Genomic DNA, 23,490 nt, shown 5'->3' with positions numbered 1-23,490 from the left:
TTGAGGCTTGAGTTGATAAGTGGCAAGTAACATTTGTGCCACAAATGCCAGGCAATGACCATCTCCAACAAAAGAGAAACTAGCCATCGCCTCTTGACATTCAATAGCCTTACCATCGCTAAATCCCTCACTGTCGGTGCCATTGACCAGAAACTGAGCTGGACTTAAGGTCTGGCCACATCTGTAGGAAGAGAAAAGAGCTAACGTTTCGAGTCCAATGACTTTTTGTCAAAGCTAACAGACAGAGAAATTGGGAAATATTTATACTGTGGAGTGAGAATGAAAGATGTGTCATAGCCACAGAAACCCAGGGAAACCGGGTGCTAATGGCCACAGAAACCAAGGGGAAAGAGTGCTAATGGCAGTCCCCAGAGAGAACAAAAGATGGAGACAGAAAGATCAAGGAAGGGAAGGGAAGTGTCTGAGTTTCTCCAAATCAAAGGTGTAGCAATGGGTACCCGCGTGGGTCCGAGCTTCGCTTGCCTTTTTATTGGGTATGTGGAACATTCCTTGTTCCAGGCCTATCCAGGTCCCCTCCCACAACTCCTTTACCGATACATTGATAACTATTTTGGTGCTGCTTCATGCTCTCGTCCGGACCTGGAAAAATACATCAACTTCGCTTCCAGTTTCCATCCCTCCATCACTTTCACCTGGTCCAACTCAGACACTTCCCTTCCCATCTGTCTCCATCTCTGGCAATGGACTATCTACTAATAGCCATTACAAGCCCACTGACTCCCACAGCTATCTGGACTACAGCTCTTCTCACCCAAACACCCTGTAAGGACTCCATCCCTTTCTCCCAACTCCTTCGCCTCCGTCGCATTTGTTCCGATTTTGCCACTTTCCAAATGGTGCTTCAAAAATGTGTTCCTTCTTCCTCGACCGTGGTTTCCCAGCTACAGTTGTTGACTAGGCCTAGGCCCTCAACAATGTGCAGTCCATCTCCCACGCCACTACCCTTGCCCCCTCCGGAACAAGGATAGAGTCCCCCTCGTTCTCACATTACATCCCACCAGCCTCCGCCATTTTCGCCAACTCCAGCTGATGCCACCACCGAACACATCTTCCCTTCACTCCCTCTGTCAGCATTCCGCAGAGATCGTTCCCTCCAAAATAATCTAGTCCTCTCCTCCACCATACTCCATAGTCAGCACGGATTTGTGAGGGGTAGGTCTTGCCTTACAAGTCTTATTGAATTCTTTGAGGAGGTGACCAAGCATGTGGATGAAGGTAAAGCAGTGAATGTAGTGTACATGGATTTTAGTAAGGCATTTGATAAGGTTCCCCATGGTAGGCTTATGCAGAAAGTAAGGAGGCATGGGATAGTGGGAAATTTGGCCAGTTGGATAACAAACTGGCTAACCGATAGAAGACAGAGAGTTGTGGTGGATGGCAAATATTCAGCCTGGAGCCCAGTTATCAGTGGCGTACCGCAGGGATCAGTTCTGGGTCCTCTGCTGTTTGTAATTTTCATTAACGACTTGGATGAGGGAGTTGAAGGGTGGGTCAGTAAATTTGCAGATGATACGAAGATTGGTGGAGTTGTGGATAGTGAGGAGGGCTGTTGTCGGCTTCAAAGAGACATAGATAGAACGCAGAGCTGGGCTGAGAAGTGGCAGATGGAGTTTAACCCTGACAAGTGTGAGGTTGTCCATTTTGGAAGGACAAATCTGAATGCGGAATACAGGGTTAATGGTAGGGTTCTTGGCAATGTGGAGGAGCAGAGAGATCTTGGGGTCTATGTTCATAGTTCTTTGAAAGTTGCCACTCAAGTGGATAGAGCTGTGAAGAAGGCCTATGGTGTGCTAGCGTTCATTAGCAGAGGGATTGAATTTAAGAGCCGTGAGGTGATGATGCAGCTGTACAAAACCTTGGTCAGGCCACATTTGGAGTACTGTGTGCAGTTCTGGTCACCTCATTTTAGGAAGGATGTGGAAGCTTTGGAAAAGGTGCAAAGGAGATTTACCAGGATGTTGCCTGGAATGGAGAGTAGGTCATACGAGGAAAGGTTGAGGGTGCTAGGCCTTTTCTCATTAGAACGGAGAAGGATGAGGGGCGACTTGATAGAGGTTTATAAGATGATCAGGGGAATAGATAGAGTAGACAGTCAGAGACTTTTTCCCCGGGTGGAACACACCATTACAAGGGGACATAAATTTAAGATAAATGGTGGAAGATATAGAGGGGATGTCAGAGGTAGGTTCTTTACCCAGAGAGTAGTGGGGGCATGGAATGCACTGCCTGTGGTAGTAGTTGAGTCGGAAAATTTATGGACCTTCAAGCGGCTATTGGATAGGTACTTGGATTAGGGTAGAATAAGGGAGTGTAGGTTAACTTCTTAAGGGCAGCACGGTAGCATTGTGGATAGCACAATTGCTTCACAGCTCCAGGGTCCCAAGTTCGATTTCGACTTGGGTCACTGTCTGTGTGGAGTCTGCACATCCTCCCCGTGACTGCGTGGGTTTCCTCCGGGTACTCCGGTTTCCTCCCACAGTCCAAAGATGTGCAGGTTGGGTGGATTGGCCATGAAAAATTGTCCAAAATTCTATGATTAACCTAGGACAAAAGTTCGGCGCAACATCGTGGGCCGAAGGGCCTGTTCTGTGCTGTATTTCTCTATATCTCTCCCATCACCCATGGCACCTTTCCATGCAATCACAGAAGGTGTAACACCTGCCCCTTTACCTCTTCCATGATTACCATCTCAGGCCCAAAACACACATTCCAGGTTAAGCAGCGTTTCACTTGCACCTCTTTCAATCTGGTCTATTGCATTCGCTGCTCCCATTGTGATCTCCTCTATATCGGAGAGACCAAACACAGACTGGATGATCGCTTTGCCTGGCATCTCCGTCTGTGCGCATTCAGGATCCTGACCTTCCCGTTGCATGCCATTTTAACAAAAGACCCTGCTCCCATGCCCACATGCCTGTCCTTGGCCTGCTGCAATGTTCCAGTGAAGCTCAACGCAAACTGGAGTAACAACATCTCATCTTCCGGTTAGGCATGCTACAGCCTTCCGGTCTCGACATCGAATTCAACAACTTCAGATGATTAGCTCCACCCCACCTCGATCCATTTGTTTTCATCCCAGTTCATTTCAGCTGTCTCTTACCATTTCTTTCTTTCTTGTCTTTCTTAATATATATCCCCCTCCCCCACCATCTTATCCGCCTTTCTTTACCCTTTCTCCACTTTGCTTCCCCCTTTCCCTACTCCCACATCTACATCTGTTAGACTTTACCCTCTGATGTCAGTTTCTCTGCTGTTTGGCCTCTCACATCTTTTGTTTTCTCTGGGGACTGCCATTAGCACTCTTTCCCCTTGGTTTCTGTGGCCATTAGCACTCGGTTTCACTGGGTTTCTGTGGCTATGTCTCATCTTTCATTCTCACTCCACAGTATAAACATTTCCCACTTTCTCTGTGTGTTAGCTTTGACAAAGAGTCATTGGACTTGAAACATTAGCTCTTTTCTCTCCCTACAGATGCTGCCAGACCTGCTGAGATTTTCCAGCATTTTCTTTTTGGTACCATATAAATACTCCGGCTAGAAGAGCAGGTCAGAGGCTAGTAATTCTGCAGTGAATAACTCGGCTCCTGACTCCCCAAAGCCTTCCGCCATCTACAAGGCACAAGTCAGGAGTGTAATGGAATACTCTCCACTTGCCTGTGTGAGTGCAGCTCCAACAACATTCAAGAAGCTTCACACCATCCAGGATAAAGCAGCCCGCTTGATTGGCACCCCATCCACAATCGTTCACTGCCTCCGCCACTGACACACCGTGTGTACCAGCAGGAACTCCCCAAGGCTCCTTAAACAGCACATTCCAAATCCATGACCACGTCCATCTAGAAGGATAAAGGTAGCAGACACATGGGAACATCACCACCAGGAATTTCCCTTCCAAACCCCACACAATCTTGGCTTCGAACAATGTTGATGTTCCTTCGCTATCACTGGGTCAAAATCCTGGAACTCCCTCCCTAATAGCACCGTGGGTGTACGTACAGCAGTGGTTCAAGAAGGCAGCTCCACACCACCTTATGAAGGGCAAGCAGGGATGGACATTAAATGCAACATGCACGCCCCATGAATTAAAAACTCCTATTTCTTGCGTTCTTATTTTGTGACAAAACACTGGAAATCTAAATAAACTAAGGGCTATGAAATTCTAAGGTAGAACATAGGATTGGATAAGAAATTAAAAGAACAAATTGTTATTGTAGAATTCTGCAGAGTTAAGTACCTAAACCCCTATTGGCATAGACTTTGCAGTTTGTATGATGTGACAACACTCACCCTTGCGTTAAAGCAAACTGGTCACAAAGATCTAGTAATCTCTGTGGTGTGGATTTCCCCAATGTTCAATTGAATCTGGCACTAATTGGAGGGATCCATTGTGTGTGTGTATATGTGTATATTATATATGTATATTGTATACCGTGTGGGCAGCACGGTAGCATAGTGGTTAGCACAATTACTTCAGGGCTCCAGGTTCGATTCCCGGCTTGGGTCACTGTGCGGCGTCTGCACGTTCTCCCCGTGTGTGCGTGGGTTTCCGCCAGGTGCTCCGGTTTCCTCCCACAGTCCAAAGATAATGGGCGGGATTCTCCGACCCCCCCCACTGCCGGGTCGGAGAATCCCTGGGGGGGCGGCGCGAATCCTGCCCTGACGCCGGCTGCCGTATTCTCTTGCGCCATTTTTCAGGCGGGGCTGGGACTCGCGCCACGCCGGTTGTGGGGGTCTTTGGCAGCAGCCCCCCAGGCAATTCTTCGGGCCCTGATGGGCCAAGCGGCTGTCCGTTTTTGGCCAGTCCCGCCGGCGTGGGTTACGCGGGGGGGGGGGGGCTTTTGCGTGGGGGCACTTCTTCCTTCCACGCTGGCCCCTGTAGGGCTCCGCCATGGCCGGCCTGGAGAGGAGAACCCACCTGCGCATGTGCCAAATTACAACGGTCAGTTTGCACATGCGTGGAATCACGGCAGCGTAAAAGGGCAATTTCACGTCGGTTTAATGATTTCTAATTGCAGTCTGAGAATATTTCAATTGAGAAGCATAGAACCCCTGACAGCCACCCCTGACTTCTCGATTTCTATGCTTAACTGCACATGTGAGGACTCCAAATCAGTTTCAAAGAAGCAATGATGGCAAATACCATCAGTATCCAGGCCATTGTTTCTAATGAACAATCTGGTGAAAGTTTTAATTTTGTCAAGCTTGAAACAGCATTAAAATAGGCATCTTATAAACACAGAAGGTATTTCGTTTTGCAAAGCAATTGGATCAGTTTGCAAATGCTGCCACAGGTGGAAAACTTAAATTTAAAAATCCCAATTGTAAAGTACTGTTCAATGATTCAAGTGAAATTACTCTAAAAAGACTTCGGAGTTGGCGATGATGTACATATCTTTTCATTGTGTGGCAGATGGCATTCGATACAGTGCCACACAACGACTTGTGAGAAAAGTTATCGCTCATGGAATAAAAGGGACAGTAGCAACGTAGATACAAAATTGACTGGGGCAATAGGAAAGAGACAGATCATAACTTCAAGAGTCTTCATCGCTCATGAGAGTGAAGTACACTTTAGACAAACAACTGTCCTGTCTATTTCCCCCCTGGCTACTGGCTATTTATTTATTTATGTGTTGGCCACAAACAGGTCTCAGAATAGTCGGATGAATGGCTCCCATGTTTTGTGGAAGCCCTCTTCCGACCCACGAATGGTGAATTTGATTTTCTCCATTTGGAGAAATTCTGGTAGGTCGGACAGCCAGTCTGCAGCTTTAGGTGGTGCTGCTGACCGCCAATGAGCAGGATTCTACGGCGGGTGATCAGGGAGGCAAAGGTCAGGGCGTCCGCCCTCCTCCCCATGAGGAGATCTGGCTGGTCTGATTACCCCAAAGACCGCCAATTTCAGGGATAGCTCCACCCTCATCCCCACCACCTTGGACATTGCCATGAATAAGGCTGTCCAGTACCCAGCAAGTCTGGGGCAAGACCAGAACTTGTGGGCGTGGTTGGCCTGGCCTCCTTGGCACCGTTCATATCTATCCTCCACCTCCGGGAAGAACCTGCTCATTCTGGTCAAGTGGGCTCTATGTACTACTTTTAACTGCGTTAAGTTGAGCCTCGCACATGTGGAGGTAGAGTTGACCCTGTGCAGTGCTTCGCTCCAGAATCCCCACCCTATTTTGAAGCCCAGATCTTCCTCCCATTTCCTCCTTGCCGTGTCCAGTTTGGTGTTGGCCCTCTAGCAGTCGTTCGTGTATATGTTCCCTCTGCCTAAGATGTCTGTGTCCAGTAGCTCTTCTAATAGTGTCTGCCGTGGTGGTCGCGGGTATGTCCTTGTCTCCTTCTGTAGGAAGTTTTTACGCTGCAGGTATCTGAATTTGTTGCCTTTAGCTAGTTGGAATCTCTGCATCAGTCCTTCCAGTGCTGTGACCCTACCGTCAGTATATAGGTCCCTGACTGTCAATGTCCCCCCATCCTGTCTCCACCTTTTTGAAGGTGACGTCAGTGAGTGCTTGTGTGAATCTGTGGTCATTGCAGATGGTGCTTTGTCGGACATTTCGGTCAGTCCAAATTGCGAAATAGTTTTATGTAGTCTGATAAGTGTTACAAATATTAGCAATTACTCCCGACAAAATCTTTTAAAACCTTCACTGTGCTTGGCTCATTTCAAATAAATAAAGAAAAATAAGTCCCGTAAAGTAACAAACTTCAATTTTTTCATTTGTTTCTTCAGACTTTGGAAGCTGCGTTTAAATTACGAAAGCAGTGTCAATGTATCAAGGGAAAACTTGGTGTTTTGCTTTGCTCAGGCGAAGTTTGTGGACCATGTCACAAAGTGTAAAGTGATCCTATTGTTGGCCTTCTCGTCTTTGTCTAACGTCAGTCGCAGTGAACTCATAAAGCTCAATGGCCTTTGGAATCAAAGAAGGAGGCCATTCAGCCCATTGAGAGCAAGCACAGATGCAAAGGGGAATCCAGTGGGTTCCACTCTTCTGCTCTTTCCCCATACCCCTGCTATGTTTCTCCTGCAAGTATTAACTATTTATCTTTTTGAAGGCAACTATTGAATCTATCCACCTCCCTATCAGGTATGCATTCTAAATCTTAACCACACATTGTGAAAATAAAATGGTTTGGATTGGATTGGATTTGTTCATTGTCACATGTACCAAGGTACAGTGAAAAGGATTGGCTTTGCTTTTTTTTGCCAATTACTTTAAATCTTCCCTCTCTTTATACACCCTTCAGCCACTGGAAACCCTTCTTTTTATTTCAAGAGTTCTGCACCATGGAGCTTTACCAATCTACCTATGTTAGTCACTCAGCAAGTCCCTCATCACTGGAGCCAGTCTAGTAAACCTCTTCTCTACCCTCTCCAAAGTCTTTGCCTTCTAACTAAAATGTGGTGCCCAGAATTGGACCCTATACTCCTGAAGTTGAATGCCAAAATCTGAAACATACAATTGTACATAGTAGCACTTTATATTTGGTCCTGTTTAAGTAAGGCCTTAATATTATTCACTTTGCACAGCACATTTTAACCCCAAGCACTTTTTGTTAGTCTGCACAATATAAACTCATGAAGTAAATGGCCTTTTCTCAGGATATTCTTCAATCGAAATTAATTTGCAGTGAAACCTTAGAATTAATTTTGAAAATTGCCGTCCTGTTGTGGCCCACTGTAATGCCGAATGTAAAGGTTTAAAAACATATAAAATGGAAAACCTGGTGTTACTTGGGTGGTTGATCACTAAACCCTGCATTCCCCAACATTTCTGGTATCTTATTTGTGTGATGGTGTAAATACATATGAGTTGTCATTTAGTGTAATTGTCCTACGGTCCATCCAGATGGGAAACGGGGGGGGGGGGGGGGTAAATTGAAATCAATTAGGATTTCCTCTTGCAATCAACAACTGGTAACACATATATCAGTGTGGACACTAAGAAAGGACATTAAATCAGAAAAATGCTGGAAAACCTCAGCATGCCTGTCAGCATCTGTGGACAGGCAAACAGAGTTAACATTTCAAATCTTAATATATTTCATCAGAACCCAGACCTCCTGAGCTTTTCTGAGCATTTTCTGTTTTTATTCCAGATTGCAAGCATCTGTCTTATTTTGCTTTTATCTTGCCAAGGAAGGGAATGGGCCCAATAACGAAATAATAATATATCTGATGTTCACTTTTCCGGCCTCGCATGAAGAATTCTCACTTGAACAATTAATCATAACCGCGTTATTTGGCCAATCAAATTTATTCCTCTCCCTTAATACCATTCAGCTACATTGGAATCTTCTCCCTTCCTTGTGTCACCAACTACTGTGAACCTCTTTGATACATTAAATGGTGGCATTGATATGTTACATGTTGAGGCAATAGGTGAGGCAAAGCTTTATATTCCAAAAGCTGATGCTTTATATTCTAAATCACCAACCTGTGAGCTTGGTTGGCAATGTGTATACATAGATATTAAATAGGCCAGGAATTGGCATTGACTGTAATACTTACCTCCCCATGTGTGGTGTGTTGACCATGATGTGAATAATAACCCTTTGGGGCGTCACGTGGCACAGTGGTTAGCACTGCTGCCTCATAGTGCCAAGAACCCGGATTCAAACTCAGCCCGGATCACTGTACGTGTGGAGTTTGCACATTCTCCCCGCGTTTGTGTGGGTCTCACCCCCACAACCCAAAGATGTGCAGGGTAAGTGGATTGACCACGTTAAATTGCCCATTAATTGGGAAAAAGTAATTGAGTACATTGAATTTTTTTTTAATGAATAAATAACCCCTTGTACTGGTTACTGGTGTACAACTGAACAGAATCTCTACAAGGGATAAACTGCCACAACTTACATTTATATAACATCTTTTAATGTAGTAAATATTTCTACCCACTCCACAGGGAAGGTGCAAGCACCAAATGGAAACAAAGCCATAGTTGGGATGATAGGTTTTGAAGAGACTGTTAAATGTGGGGCTGCTTTAGCACACAGGACTAAATCACTGGCTTTTAAAGCAGACCCAGGCTGGCCAGCAGCACGGTTCGATTCCCGTACCAACCTCCCCGAACAGGTGCCGGAATGTGGTGACTAGGATCTTTTCACAGTAACTTCATTTGAAGCCTACTTGTGACGATAAGCAATTTCGAAAGGGAGCAAAGTGAAACAGAGTTTAGGGCGAGAGTTGGAGAGAATACTATTTGATGGCTTAAAGTTCTAATGCTAATAAGTCGATGAGATCCACAGGAGACCTGTAGCAGAAGACAAAATGACACCGTTGAAGGAGGTTGCAAAGGATAAGGAGATTGCAAAGAATAAAAATCTCCATGCATAGATTTGTGAATGAGGACAAGAATTCTGATTTCATTAGATTTGGAGATCAGAGGGCAGCACGGGGCCTAGTGGTTAGCACAACCGCCTCACAGCGCTGAGGTCCCAGGTTCGATCCCAGCTCTGGGTCACTGTCCGTGTGGAGTTTGCACATTCTCCCCGTGTCTGCGTGGGTTTCGCCCCCACAACCCAAAAAAAATGTGCAGACTAGGTGGATTGGCCACGCTAAATTGCCCCTTAATTGGAAAAAATAATTGGATAATCTAAATTTATTTAAAAAAAAGATTTGGAGATCAGCAGCGGTGAAGGTGGTTTTGACTAAGATGATAAGTGAATAAAACTACAGTACATGTTGTGAGTGATATATCTTTGAGTGAAGTTAACTTTGGGTGGTTCTTGGGATTGCGTGTTTTGGAGAGGTCAAACTTGGAGGTAATGGCTGTGCCCCATCCCCACCCATCATAAGGGCAGAAATAGGGATGCTTGCTGATGATTGCGCAATGTTTGGTTGGATTTTCAATTCCTTTGATTAATCAGGCAGTCCATGCCTGTATGAAACACGACCTCGCCAATATTCAGGCACGGGACTGTTAACTGTCTTATATTCAAGTGACGGGCAATGAACATCTCCGATAGAGTCTCAGTGCCTCTTGTTGCTACCCTCTGCCGGCAACTGACGGCACAGATATAATTGAATACCCACTGCAAGTTTGATCTACTTTTATACAGCTTTTATTATTTAACTCGGTTTTTTAGTTATGTGTTTATTTAAACAGTGAGTTGAACAAAAGCATTGTGTGGCATCAACAAGATACACTGTGCCTACTTGCCAAGGCTCCTTCGCCAACATCTTCCAAACCTACAAACTGTACTGTCTCAGAAGGGCAAGGGTAGCAGGTGTATAAGAATACCCCCATCCCGGAGTTCCCCTCCAAGTCACATACATTTCTGATTTGGAAATATATATATATATTTTTTTTTGATTATTACTTTATCAGAGTTACAAAGCCACAGCTCAGAGTGTGGACAGGGTCAAACCCCTTGCCTGCTCCAAAAAACAATTCAAATTCAAATTTAAATTGAATCTGATTCATGGTCCCCACAGCATTACACCTGACCTCATGCTCATCGTTTTTTTATTTATTTATATATTTTTTTAAATTTTAGAGTTTCCAATTAAGGGGCAATTTGCCGTGGCCAATCCACCTACCCTGCACATCTTTGGGTTGTGGGGGCGAAACCCACGCAAACACGGGGAGAATGTGCAAACTCCACAAGGACAGTGACCTAGAGCCGGGATCGAACTTGGGACCTTGGCGCTATGAGGCAGTGGTGCTATCCACTGTGCTGCCCACCTCATGCTCACCTTAGCCAAAAGGCCGAGAAGCAATCTGATTTGGAAATATGTCACTAGTTCATTATTGTTCAGTCAAAATCCTGGGGCTCCCTACTGAATAGCACTACGAGTAGCTACACCACGTGGGCTGCAGCAATTCAAGAAGGGAGCTCAGCACCACCTTTTCAAAGTCAATTAAGTTTTAAGGCTGACCCTCGCTTGCAATATCCACATCCCATGAATAAATAAAAATAGACCGATGATCAGCAACAGTGAGATAAAAGACGGTACAGGTAGATAATTTTGCAGAGGTAGAAAGTTGATCACAAATAGTGAATGAGGCACATGCTGCAGTCAGTTTAAGGTCTATCGCCATACAGAGAGTGCGTAGTATTTGACAAGATGGATGTCTTAAAATTGCAGGAAGTTCTGGATTGTGTGGGACAAGCAAAACAGCAGAGAGGGTGAGCATTCATGTGGACACTTTTAGGAGGAAAAATTAGTGTTAGGGAGAAATATTCTTTCTAATTACCTATACAGCCAAGACGTAAACTGGATTTACATAGTTTGGTTACATCTGTGTTCCAACATAGAGATTCCATACCATACCACTATCCCCAGCAGATGGCACTATAAAACCATTACAATAAATTATTCTACATGACATACAGAGTCAAAGCTTTATGCCTTAGTGAGCCATATGTAAATCTATACCATTATTTTGAGTGTGCCTTGGTTTTGGGATTTATTCACCAATGAGTTGAAAGCACTGCAACTGTCATTTCCAAATTGCATGAATCCTTGAAATTTAAATAGAATAAGTTAATAAGAAAGATAACTGAATCACTGAAACTTTGTGGAACAGTTTCTGCTATACATTGTAAATATTTTGGTAATATTGCTAATCAGTTATAAATACCTACGGTAGTTTGTTCTTCAAATTAATAATATATAAATTTCCAGTTAACAAAACTAAATTGCAACAAGGTGGATTTAATATTGGTTCTACAAACTCATGCTTTTGTTTTCTGCAAAGTCTATGCAGAGGTGACTGTAAGGCAAGTCCAGACAGTTCATGTTTAATAAAATGATGCATTTCTCTTTAAATATCACTGGTTTTAAATGCCCACGTATTCCTCAAATGGGAATTTCTACATGTTTCTTAGCTGTGAAAATAATGAAAACTAAAAGGAGTTTAATGCTGCTCTTGGCAAACTTGGAAATGTAAGGTTACAGTAAAACTTGTCTCGGTGACCTTGTAGATCTTAAATTTTAAAACTCCAGTATTCATGGTGTCAGTATTACTGGTTTTTACGGGGATTGAAAATTTTTAACTGTTTTTTCCTCTTGAGCTCTGGCAAGCCTTTTTAAAGGTTACAATGTTTTATTATGACAACATGCAAACCTCTTGAACGCTTAATTTCTATATGCCGATTTTTACAGTTATAATAAACCTTGAACTTTTCACCTGAACTTGGAAATACTATCACTGGAATTTAAACTTACTTTGTAGAATCCCTACAGTACAGAAGGAGGCCATTCAGTCCGTTGAGTCTGCACCAACCCTCCGAAAGGGCACTCTACCTAGCGCCCCCCCCCCCCCCCCCCCCCCCCCCATCCCCGTAACCCCACCTAACCAACACATTTTTGGACTGTGGAAGGAAACCAGAACACCAGAGGAAACCCCTCGTAAACACAGAGAGAATGTACAAACTCCACACAGAGTGACTCGAGGTTGGAATCGAACCCGGGTCCCTAACACTGTGAGGCAGCAATGCTAACCATTGTGCCACTGTGCCATCCTTATAATCTCTGATAAGAGTCTTACAATGTGGTCGTAGTGGATAGCTCATCTGTGTGGGATCAATACTATTCATGACAATCAAATTACGAATGGGATGGACTTGAAATGAACATAAAATTAATGATCAATCTGCTTTATGTTTATTCTGACAGTGATTTATTTTCTTGATAGCATTTGGCGGAAAGCTGAAAAGTCCTTTGCAGGTTATTCTTGTCGCTACACATGCAGATATTGTGAACTGTCCCCGTTCATTTGGAGGGGAATTTGACTATGACAAAGATCTAACATTTGTAAGAGAAATAAAAAGTAGGTAAGTAGTCAAAGTGGTCTGAACTCTCTTTTAAAGATTTCACTTTCCTTCGATGCCTCTTTGATTCGCGGCTTGGTCCAATTAGAAGAGGTTTCACCTGCAAATTTGTAGGTTTAAACCCAGTCCAGGATTTGAGCACAGTATCCAGGCCAGCACTCGAACTGGTGCTGTGGGATTTCTGCACTATTGGAAATGGCATTTATAAAGGAAGATGTTTAACAGAAGCACCCATCTGATCCCAGGTACTGTTCCAAAAAGAGTTCACCATGCAACTCTCCTCATCTTCAAACCAGCTTTTGTCCCCAGATCAGCATCACAAATAAAATAAAATTAGATATTAATTCATCTCCCTGCTCTTTGTGGGATTTGTCTGTATTTAAAACATCTGTCACATTTACCTACATAAGTGTCTGCTCTTCAAAGTACTTTAATTGTCTGAAGTGCTCTGGGATGTGAGAAATGTAATAGTCACTGGAGAATGACCTGTAAAAGTTGCTTCACAGTGACCTGCTACAAAAAGTGATACACTGACCATTTCCCTGGGAAACGAGAACCATTTCCCTTTTGTTAGCATTTTTCCTGTGAAGAACTCAGCTGTTACCGGTTGTAACTGATAAAGTATGGCTGGAGCCACTACTAATTATAAAAACAACAAATTGTTTTACTTTTTGAGGCTCAGTGTTATGGTGGTAAGATTGTAAAAGGCCATCAAAGCAATTTTAGTGACTGGCGGGAATAGCTATATTTAGTCTTAAACAAGACTTTATGACTTTGTAATTGGTAGAATCCAGGTATTCTCATCCACTACTTCTCACTGCCAACTGTTTTCTTTTTTTCACATTTATCACATTTAACTGAACATCTAAGTTGTGTTGTTTTGTTGAAAAACATTTATATTTATTGTCCTGGGTGGGAGCCAGGGTCCTATGACTTCAGCATTGCTGCCAGTAGCACTGAATCTGTTCTAAACTTTGTTGATACAGTGTATTCTTCCAGTGCTATCATTATTATTATTGCTTTGTACATTCTTAGGTTTGGAAACGATATGCAGATATCTGATAGATTATTTGTGCTGGATGCTGGTGCATCTGGATCGAAGGACATGAAGCTGCTACGAAATCACCTGCTAGAATTAAGGAATTGTATTCTTTCTGTAAGTAAACTGTACTCTGTACTGTATGAATGGCATATTTTCAAGAAAGGGGACAAGGAGGTTTCTAATAACTATAGGTTGGTCAGGGGCTGGTTTAGCTCAGTGGGCTAAACAGCTGGTGTGTGATGCAGAACAAGGCTAGCAGCGCGGGTTCCCGTACCAGCTGAGAATTCTGAATTCTCCCTCTGTGTACCCGAATAGGCACCGGAATATGGCAACAAGAGGCTTTTCACAGTAACTTCATTGCAGTGTTAATGTAAGCCTACTTGTGACAACAAAGGATCTTTATCTTTAACATCAGTGGCCAGTAAGGTTTTCAGAAACCATAACCGGTGAAAGAATTAACACTCACTCTATGAAAGACTTGAATTAATTCAAAATAGGCAGTGCTGATTTGTAAACAGATTATATTTGACTGGGCAGCTCAGTGGTGCGGTGGTTAGCACTGCTGCCTCACAGCACCTAGGTCCCAGGTTCGATCCCGGCTCTTGGTCACTGTCCGTGTGGAGTTTGCATATTCTCCCCGTGTATGCGTGCCGGGTAGGTGGATTGGCCACGTTAAATTGGCCCTTAATTGTAAAAAAAATGAATTTGTTTTTTAAAAATTTAAAAACTTTTTAAACTTAAAGTTGGAGAGTGGACCTGACTGGGTTGTCCTATATAGGGAGCTGGCATAGACTCAGTGGGCCAAATAGCCTCCTATGCCATCATGACTGTTTAATTAAATGGATTGGAAGAGGAGTAGTATTAAAGTATCCTGGGGTAAAGTTCTTGTAAGTCTTCCTGATTTGGGGGATTTTTTGGTCTCAGAAAATGATTGAAAACATTTTTGTAAACTTGTGCACCATTTTATCCTTGGATGCTGTGGGTTTTTTGTTAATTTAAAGTACCCAATTATTTTTTTTCCAATTAAGGGGCAATTTAGCGTGGCAATCCACCTGTGAAACCCACGCTAACACTGGGAGAATGTACAAACTCCACATGGACAGTGACCCAGGGCCGGGATCGAACCTGGGACCTCGGCGCCACGAGGCAGCTGTGCTAACCGCTGCGCCATCGTGCTACCCAGATGCTGTGTTTTGAATGCACTTTCTTTCCTTTCCTCTTGTAAAGCTGAAGGAAAGATGCACTTGCCTTCAAGGCAGTGCAAGGAAGATTAATTGGACTGATTCCTGGAATTAAGGAATTGTCCAATGTGTAGAGTTCAAGTAGATTGAGCCTATATTCCCTAGCGTATCGAAGACTGAGAAGTGATCTCATTAAAAGAAAAAAAAATTATTTTGAGAGACTTGGCAAGATGTTTGCTAAGAGGATGTTTCCTCTGGCTGAGGAGCTTGGAACTATCAGTTCACAGAGTCAGAATAAGGAGTTGATCGTTTAGGACTGAGATGAGGAGACTTCTTCAAAGAGTTGTGAACCTTTGGAATTCTCTACTCCGGAGAACTGAATGCTTAGTCTTTAAACATATTCAAGACAGAGTTCATTACATCTTTTGAGTACCAATGAAATCGAGGATATGGGGATGGTGTGGGAAAGTGTAGCTAAGGTGGAAGATCAGTCATGGTTTGATGTGTAGGGGCTTTCGTCCTTTCCACAAAGCTATTCTATTTGCTTTTCTTCAATACAGTGTGTGGAAAAAAGAACATTACAGCACAGTACAGGCCCTTCAGCCAACGATGTTGTGCCGACCATTTATCCTAATCTAAGATCAGCCTAACCCATACCCCTTCAATTTACTGCTGTCCATGTGCCTGTCCAAGAGTCGCTTAAATGTCCCTAATGACTCTGACTCCACCACCTCCACTGGCAGTTCATTCCACACACCCACCATTCTCTGCGTAAATAACCTACCTCTGACATCTTCCCCATACCTTCCTCCAATCACCTTAAAATTATGTCCCCTCGAAACAGCCATTTCCGCCCTGGGGAAAGTTCTGTCTATCCATGCCTCTCATTATCTTGTGCCCTAGCTCCCTCAACCTGTCTTCTAAGACATGCCCTCCAATCCAGGCAACATCCTGGTAAATCTCCTCTGTACCCTCTCCAAAGTATCCACATCCTTCCTATAATGAGGCGACCAGAACTGGACACAATATTCCAAGTGTGTTCTAACCAGGGTTTTATAAAGCTGCAGCAAAACCTTGTGGCTCTTAATCTTAATCCGCCCTATTGAAAGCCAACATACCATACGCCTTCTTAACAAGCCTATCAACCTGGGTGACAACTTTGACGGATCTATGTACATGGACCCCAAGATCCCTCTGTTCCTCCACCCTTCCAAGAATCCTGACTGGCATTCTCCCCAACCGGCGGGCGGGCCGTACCGGCGCCAAAGAATGCCGTGAACCACTCCGGCGCGAACCACTCCAGCTAGGCTGGCGCTGGAGTGGTTGGCGCCATGCCAACCGATGCTGAAGGGCCTCCACCGGACGTCGCGAGTTGGCGCATGCGCGGGAGCGCCAGGGTGTTCTGGCGCATGCACAGAACCGCTGGCGGAGGGCAGCACGGTGGCCTAGTGGTTAGCACAACCGTCTCACGGCGCTGAGGTCCCAGGTTCGATCCCGGCTCTGGGTCACTGTACGTGTGGAGTTTGCACGTTCTCCCCGTATCTGCGTGGGTTTCGCCCCCACAACCCAAAAATGTGCAGAGTAGGTGGATTGGCCACACTAAATTGCCCCTTAATTGGAAAAAATAATTGGCTAATCTAAATTTTTTTAAAAAAGAACCGGTGGCGTGATCCCTGCGCAAGGGGGTTTCTTCTCTGCGTCGGCCATGGCGGAGCTTTACAAAGGCTGGCGCGGAGGGAAAAAAGTGCCCCCACGGCACAGGCCTGCCCACAGATTGGTAGGCCCTGATCGCGGGCCAGGGCACCGTGTGGGGCCCCCCTGTGGCTGGATCCCCCCCCCCCCTCTCCCCGAGGACTCTGCAGGCCGCCCTCAGAGCCGGGTCCCGCCGGTATGGACCTTGTGTATTTCCCGCCGGCGGGACCGGCCGAAAAAAGGGCGGCCCATTGGGGCCCAGAGAATCGCGGGGGGGGGGGGGGGGGGGGGGGGGGGGGGTCGGCCACTGCCAACAGCCCCGACCGGTGCAACGTGATCCCTGCTCCCACCAAAAAACTGCCGCCGGAGAATTCGGTCGCCGGCGGCGGGGCAGGATTCACGCTGTCCCCGGCGATTCTCCGACCTGGCGGGGTCGGAGAATCCCGTCCCCTGTCTTCAGCATTCTAATTCGACTTTCAAAAATGAATCACTTCACATTTATCTCGGTTGAACTCCATCTGGCACTTCTCAGCCCAGCTCTGCATCCTGTCAATGTCCTGTTGTAACCTGCAACAACCCTCGACACAATCAACAACTCCGCCAACCTTTGTAGCATTGGCAAACTTACTAACCCACCCTTCCACTTCCTCATCCAAGTCATTTATAGAAACCACAAAGAGTAGAGGTCCCAGAACAGCACGGTAGCATTGTGGATAGCACAATCGCTTCACAGCTCCAGGGTCCCAGGTTCGATTCCGGCTTGGGTCACTGTCTGTGCGGAGTCTGCACATCCTCCCCGTGTGTGCGTGGGTTTCCTCCGGGTGCTCTGGTTTCCTCCCACAGTCCAAAGATGTGCAGGTTAGGTGGATTGGCCATGATAAATTGCTCTTAGTGTCCAAAATTGCCCTTAGTGTTGGGTGGGGTTACTGGGTTATGGGGATAGGGTGGAGGTGTTAACCTTGGGTAGGGTGCTCTTTCCAGGAGCCGGTGCAGACTCGATGGGCCGAATGGCCTCCTTCTGCACTGTAAATTCTATGTTTTAAAAAAAAACAGATCTCTGCGGGACACCACTGGTCACTGACCTCCAGGCAGAATACTTTCCATCCACTACCACTCGCTGTCGTCTTTCAGCCAGCCAATTCTGTATCTAGACAGCCAAATTTCCCATGCCCCCTAACTTTCTGAATGAGCCTACCATGGGGCACCTTTTCAAATGCCTTACTAAAATCTATATACACTACATCAACTGCCCGACCTTCATCAATGTGTCTCGTCACATCCTGAAAGAATTCAATGAGGCTTGTAAGGCATGACCTGCCTCTCACAAAGCCATGCTGACTATCTTTAATCAAACTATGTTTTTCTAAATAATTATAAATGCTATCTCCAGAATCCTTTCCAATATTTTGCTCACCACAGACGTAAGACTGACTGGTCTATAATTCCCAGGGATTTCCCTATTCCCTTTCTTGAACATTCGCCTCCCTCCAATCATCGGGTACTACTCCAGTGAAGAGTGAGGACGCAAAGAACATTGGCAACTGCGCAGCAATCTCCTCCCTCACTTCCCATAGTAACTTTGGGTATATCCCATCTGGCCCAGGGACTTATCTATATTAGAGAAGTTGACGTCACCCATGATAACAACTCTGTTACTTCTGCACCTTTCCAAGATCTGTCGACCAATCTATTCCTCCATCTCTCTGCTGCAACTGGGGGGGGTCTATAGAAAACTCCCAATAAAGTGACTGCTCCTTTCTTGTTTCTGACTTCCACCCGTAGACTCAGTAGACATAATACACAACAACATTTCCTTGCAATATGGACATGTTACTACAAGTGAGTTGGATGGAATGGTGAAAGGACTGTTAAAATAAAGGATTTGCCAACATAGTTGGAGTACATTAGCCCTCCTCTTCCCCAGCCTCAGGTCTGACTAACCCCCAGAACGCAAGACCAAATAAAGTGTTTCAAATGCTTGACCTTCACCACTTCCAGTAGTCATGTCAAGAAACCAGGATGATGCTTTGCATTCCTCTCACAAGCATAATTCAATCAAATGGACAATGCCCACCGTTTATACTGATGTTGGTGGCAATGCGATTCATCTGTTATAAACTGTGGACACTAACACCAAAAAGGTGACCCAACGCACCACCTGCATTTTAGAGAAAAAAACATTTTCAGCAACTGTGTCTGTGATTCATTGGCAGTTACATCCACAATCTCATCACTACTGTAATTATCAGTTAACAAGATGCAAGAGGGTGGAACAGTGGTTAGCACTGCTGCTTCACAGCGCCAGAGACTCTCATAGCACAAGTCCTAACTCCACACAGGGACATGGAAGGGAAAGATTGTTTGATACATCCAATTACATGTCGAGTTATCCTGCACACAGACTAATCTCTTTATATCATTGGACCAAACAGCTTCTCCATCTGATAGGCAAACACAAACAGTATTGCTGTAGCAGATTGACATTCAATGGATTCTGTGCACTGACAGCACAGGGGTCTTCCTGAACATGTCATCGGTGACCCTGCCAAGTTCCTGTTGAGATTTTTGTTGACATCCCTAATCTGAATTTCAAGAATCAGCGTCTCGCACGTCCTATTGATGCTGATGTAAAAACTGCTTTAGATTGGTGTGGTCACAACAAACTGAGTGTAAGACCCCAGACTTCACTTGATCTCAGTACCTACATTTCTGGACATTTTAGTATTCTGTTTGCAATTAGAGGAACGTGGCTATAAATCAAGTACAACATCAACATGTTCCAAAGGCTGTGTTTAAACACTGACATTGTTTTATTTGATTACGACTGACCCTTCAACTTTAGTTCATTTATCTTAATGTATTTGCTCAGAGTGCCCTCGTTAAAAATCAACAGTATTTTGTGGAGTTCAAAGAATATATTTTTGGACTTCTGTTACTGCTACTTAATAAATTATCCTTTACAGCATTCACTTACTGTGAGGTTTTTTTCTATTCTTCATGTATGGACGCAATTGTAGGCGCACCAATTTGAAACAATAAAAACAGTTTACAAAGTTTTGTGTTGTTGCTGCTTTTATGTAGAATTTTTAATATCTTGACATTTTATTTTATAATACTGTGTGTTTATCCTTGTGTTCTCTTTTCCTTCTGTTGCTTTCTGTTCTTTTCACACTTCTTTTCCATTTATCTCATTCTAATCTCCATCCTTTTACCTTTTCATTTTCTTTTATCTCCCCTTGGGATGCCTTGGCAGCTGATGTGGATGCTCACGCCCTGATTATAGTATGGAACTGTTTCCAGTGCAAGCACTTTAGAAATTTGAACCACGTTTGTCTTGTTTATGCTATAAGCTGCATTCAGCAGCACTTAAATAATTGTTCATGCACAAGACCTTGCTGCTAGTGTATTCAACAATTAGAGATCTTTACTGTAAGGTACTTTAATTTGTTTGGCTGCTCAAAAAAGCTTTTGGACTTTATGTATGGCATATAGTTCCACAAGCATTTTAGTTTCAAAAATAAAGCTGCCTTTAAAACTAATGTATCAACATCTTATTGGGGGAAGAGCTCGGGGAGGGAAAAAAAGAGGCCTTCTTCCTTTTGCAGTTCATTTTCAACAAATTGCCTCATCACTCTGTCCAAGTAGTTTGCGGTCTTAAGTGCACCATGACATACAATCCTGGGCCATACAAACCAGGAAGGATCCGGGCTGGAGAGGAGAAATTCAGAACAACTTCTAGTTCCTGATTGCTGTTTGTTGATTCTGGTTAGGAAATACATGAGTTGACATCATGTGAGGATGGGATTAGATTCGATTAGAATGTGATACTCCCATTGTAAAATAACCAGAGGAATTCACTGGCTTGTGAAGGAAATGGTATCTTCAGGGAGTGTCTGAATGTTGCTAGTGCCTATGGGGTGGTGTAATAGTGTCAATTCTCACCTTCAGAAGAGGGTGAAATTGGGAAAATGCACTTTAGGAGACTTGATGTTAATATCTAGTTTACTTGTCCATGCAAAAGTCACAATCTTTTTTAATTTAGAGTACCCGATTTATTTTCCAATTAAGGAGCTATTTAGCATGGCCACACCTACCCTGCACATCTTTGGGTTGTGGGGATGAGACCCACGCAGACACGGGGAGAATGTGCAAACTCCACATGGACAGTGACCCAGGGCCAGGATCGAATCCAGGTTCTTGGCACCTTGAGGCATCAGTGCTAACCACCATGCCGCTCCCAGAAGTCACAATCTTGATACTATTATTACAATATAGTTTTCAAAATCGGCTTGCATTTTTCTATTATCCTATAAGGTAATAACTGAGCAACATACATGTCTTGAACTCTTTTAGGCTTGTCTACCCATGACATTCCTCGGTGAGAAAATCATCTCGACACTGCCTTCCTGGAGAAAACAAAATGGACCCAACCAATTTATGTCATGGCAACAGTTTGTGTGTGATGTTCAGGACCAAATTAATCCCTTGGTGAGTGAAGAAGACCTGAGGGAAGTCGCCCAACAATTGCACAGTTTGGGAGAAGTAAGTGTTATATTTTTTTATTAGTAGTTAGTCTAGAAAAGATTACATTTATAATTCATTCTCCATGCTTGACAAATGGCTTATTTCTCACTATACTGTTTACATACTGTTGCAATTTTAAATGACACCTACTTTCATTATTTGTAAACTGCCTATGAAATGAAGTCTAGAAAATTGGTTCATGTCGCCATTTTAATTGTGTTTAGCAATTTGCCTTTAACAAATCAGTGCTGCCTTTTCTTAGTTAATCCATACTTGTCCGAGTGAGTATTAATTTTGTACCGGTTTATTGTTTCTGAAAGGTTTCCCAACACCAAGGTTAAACTGACCGGCCTGTAGTTTATCCTTGGATCCTTTTTTAAACAGGGTATGATAGTTGCAATTCTTCAATCCTCTGGCATCTAAGGAGGATTGAAAATGATGGCTAGCCAGTACCACCACAATTTTCACCCTTCCTTCCTTCAGCTTCCTTGGATACATCCCATCTGATCCCAGTGACTTATCAACTTTTAAGTAGAAACTGCCTTTCTGATAGCTCCTTTTTATCAATGTTAGCCCATCCAGTACCTTAACAGTTTTTTCACTCTGTCTTTGGCAGTATTTTCTTCCTTGATAAAGGCAAATACAATGCACTCACTTCAGCACATTATCCTCTGCCTCCATGTATACATCCCTTTTAGTCCCGAATAAGTCCATCCCTCTTTTTACCTTTTTAATATTCAAATGCCTGTAGAAGACTTTTAGATTTCTTTTCATCTTGGCTTCCAACCTCTTCTCATACTATCTGTTTGCCTATCAAATTTCTATTTTTCACTTCCCTTCTAAACTGTTCATTTTCAGCCTATATTTCACTTGTACCATCTACCTGACCTCTGCCCCTTATCTGCTTCATCTTATTCTCTGGGCATGATTTAATGGAAAAGTTTCAAAGTGTCATTTTTGGCGGGTTTTACTAGGAGTTTCCCGCCAGCTCTGCTGGCGTGTACCCCACTGCTATCTAATGACACTTAGTCACTTTTTTGGACGCTGGGGAATTTCTCACCAGTTTAGCCCACACTTAGAATTTTTTCTATTACTGGGGAGCTGAGCTCTGAGATTGGGCCACCATTTTGATAGGTTGCCCCGGTCTCTAAATGAGCTTGTGGGTTCCCCACACCCCCCCACACAGATGGCATTACCCCACAACCCCCAAGTGAGGACACCCCACTATGGGGTCCCTGGCAGTGCCAGGGTGGCAGTGCTAGGGTGCCTACATTCCAGGGGGAGGGCCAGGAGGCCACCCTGCATTAACCCTTCCCACCCCCTCCCCTCCCTACCCGGACTCAGTAGATCCCGTGAGCTGTCATGGTTGTCGGGAAGCCTACGGGGAAGGCTTCACCCGGGATCTACCAGCCATGTCGCGCACCCATTAGGGCGCAATGTGGCCGGCAGATCGCGCCTTCTATTTCTCTTGTCGTCCAGGAAGCTTTGGCATTGTTGCTCTACCTTTTACCCTCTTGGGAATGTATCTCGATTGCACTCCAAATATCTCCGACTTAAAGGAAGCCAATTGTCCCAATCCAGTTTTGCCTGCCAATCTCTGATTCCGACTTACTTGGGACAAATCCTCCTGCACTTAAATCCTCCCCCCTCAAACTATGCTCATTAAAATGTTTCCCTACTATTACAATCCCAGAGCGGACCCCAGCAATGCCGAGGATACTGGACTGAACCCCTAATATTTTTGTTTATTGTAAGACTGTGCAGAAATAATGATTTGCTCCAGGAGTGATTGCATGAAGAAATAGGCTTTAGTATTTCTAAAACCAAACTTTATTATAAATACAATATTCAACTTTTAACTTCATACCCGAAAAGAACAGCTTACATTTACACTTTAACACTACTGCTCAATATCCCATTATACAACAAGAACATAAACGTACAGCTCTTAATCCAGTTTAAAATCAGTTGGGCATAAAGTATCAGTTGGGCATAAAACTTTATAAAACAGATTTGGCTCCATTTGGAACCCCTTCAGACTTTGGCTCAAGATCTTCAAATAGCTGCTTCAGCTAGGTTGTTTCAGCTTCTCCTTTGTCTTCAGACAAGACTGCTCTGCATTAAAATATCATTACTCTTTAAGTCTATCCTATTTGGAAAGAATTGTGGACTGAGAATCAAGCCGATCAGAACTCAGCTCCTCTCTCTCTCAAAGCTTCTCCATACTCTCTGCCTTTCTGAGCTCCAC

At 44.1% G+C, this 23,490-nt stretch overlaps 1 protein-coding gene across 5 annotated transcripts in view; it reads left to right on the top strand.

Annotated features, from left to right (window-relative positions):
- Positions 1–23,490, top strand: part of dapk1 (death-associated protein kinase 1) — a 290,457-nt gene that overhangs the window by 248,402 nt on the left and 18,565 nt on the right. For all 5 annotated transcript variants that reach the window (XM_038804815.1, XM_038804813.1, XM_038804812.1 and 2 more), the window contains exons 23-25: positions 12,668–12,806; positions 13,839–13,959; positions 21,072–21,260. In XM_038804815.1, the coding sequence (XP_038660743.1) occupies positions 12,668–12,806; positions 13,839–13,959; positions 21,072–21,260 (449 nt within the window). The remainder of the gene's footprint in view (positions 1–12,667; positions 12,807–13,838; positions 13,960–21,071; positions 21,261–23,490) is intronic.

Source organism: Scyliorhinus canicula, chromosome 8, assembly GCF_902713615.1.
Source record: "Scyliorhinus canicula chromosome 8, sScyCan1.1, whole genome shotgun sequence".
NCBI lineage: Eukaryota > Metazoa > Chordata > Chondrichthyes > Carcharhiniformes > Scyliorhinidae > Scyliorhinus > Scyliorhinus canicula.
Note: the sequence above shows the minus strand (reverse complement) of the source record. Positions and strands in the feature narration are given on the sequence as shown.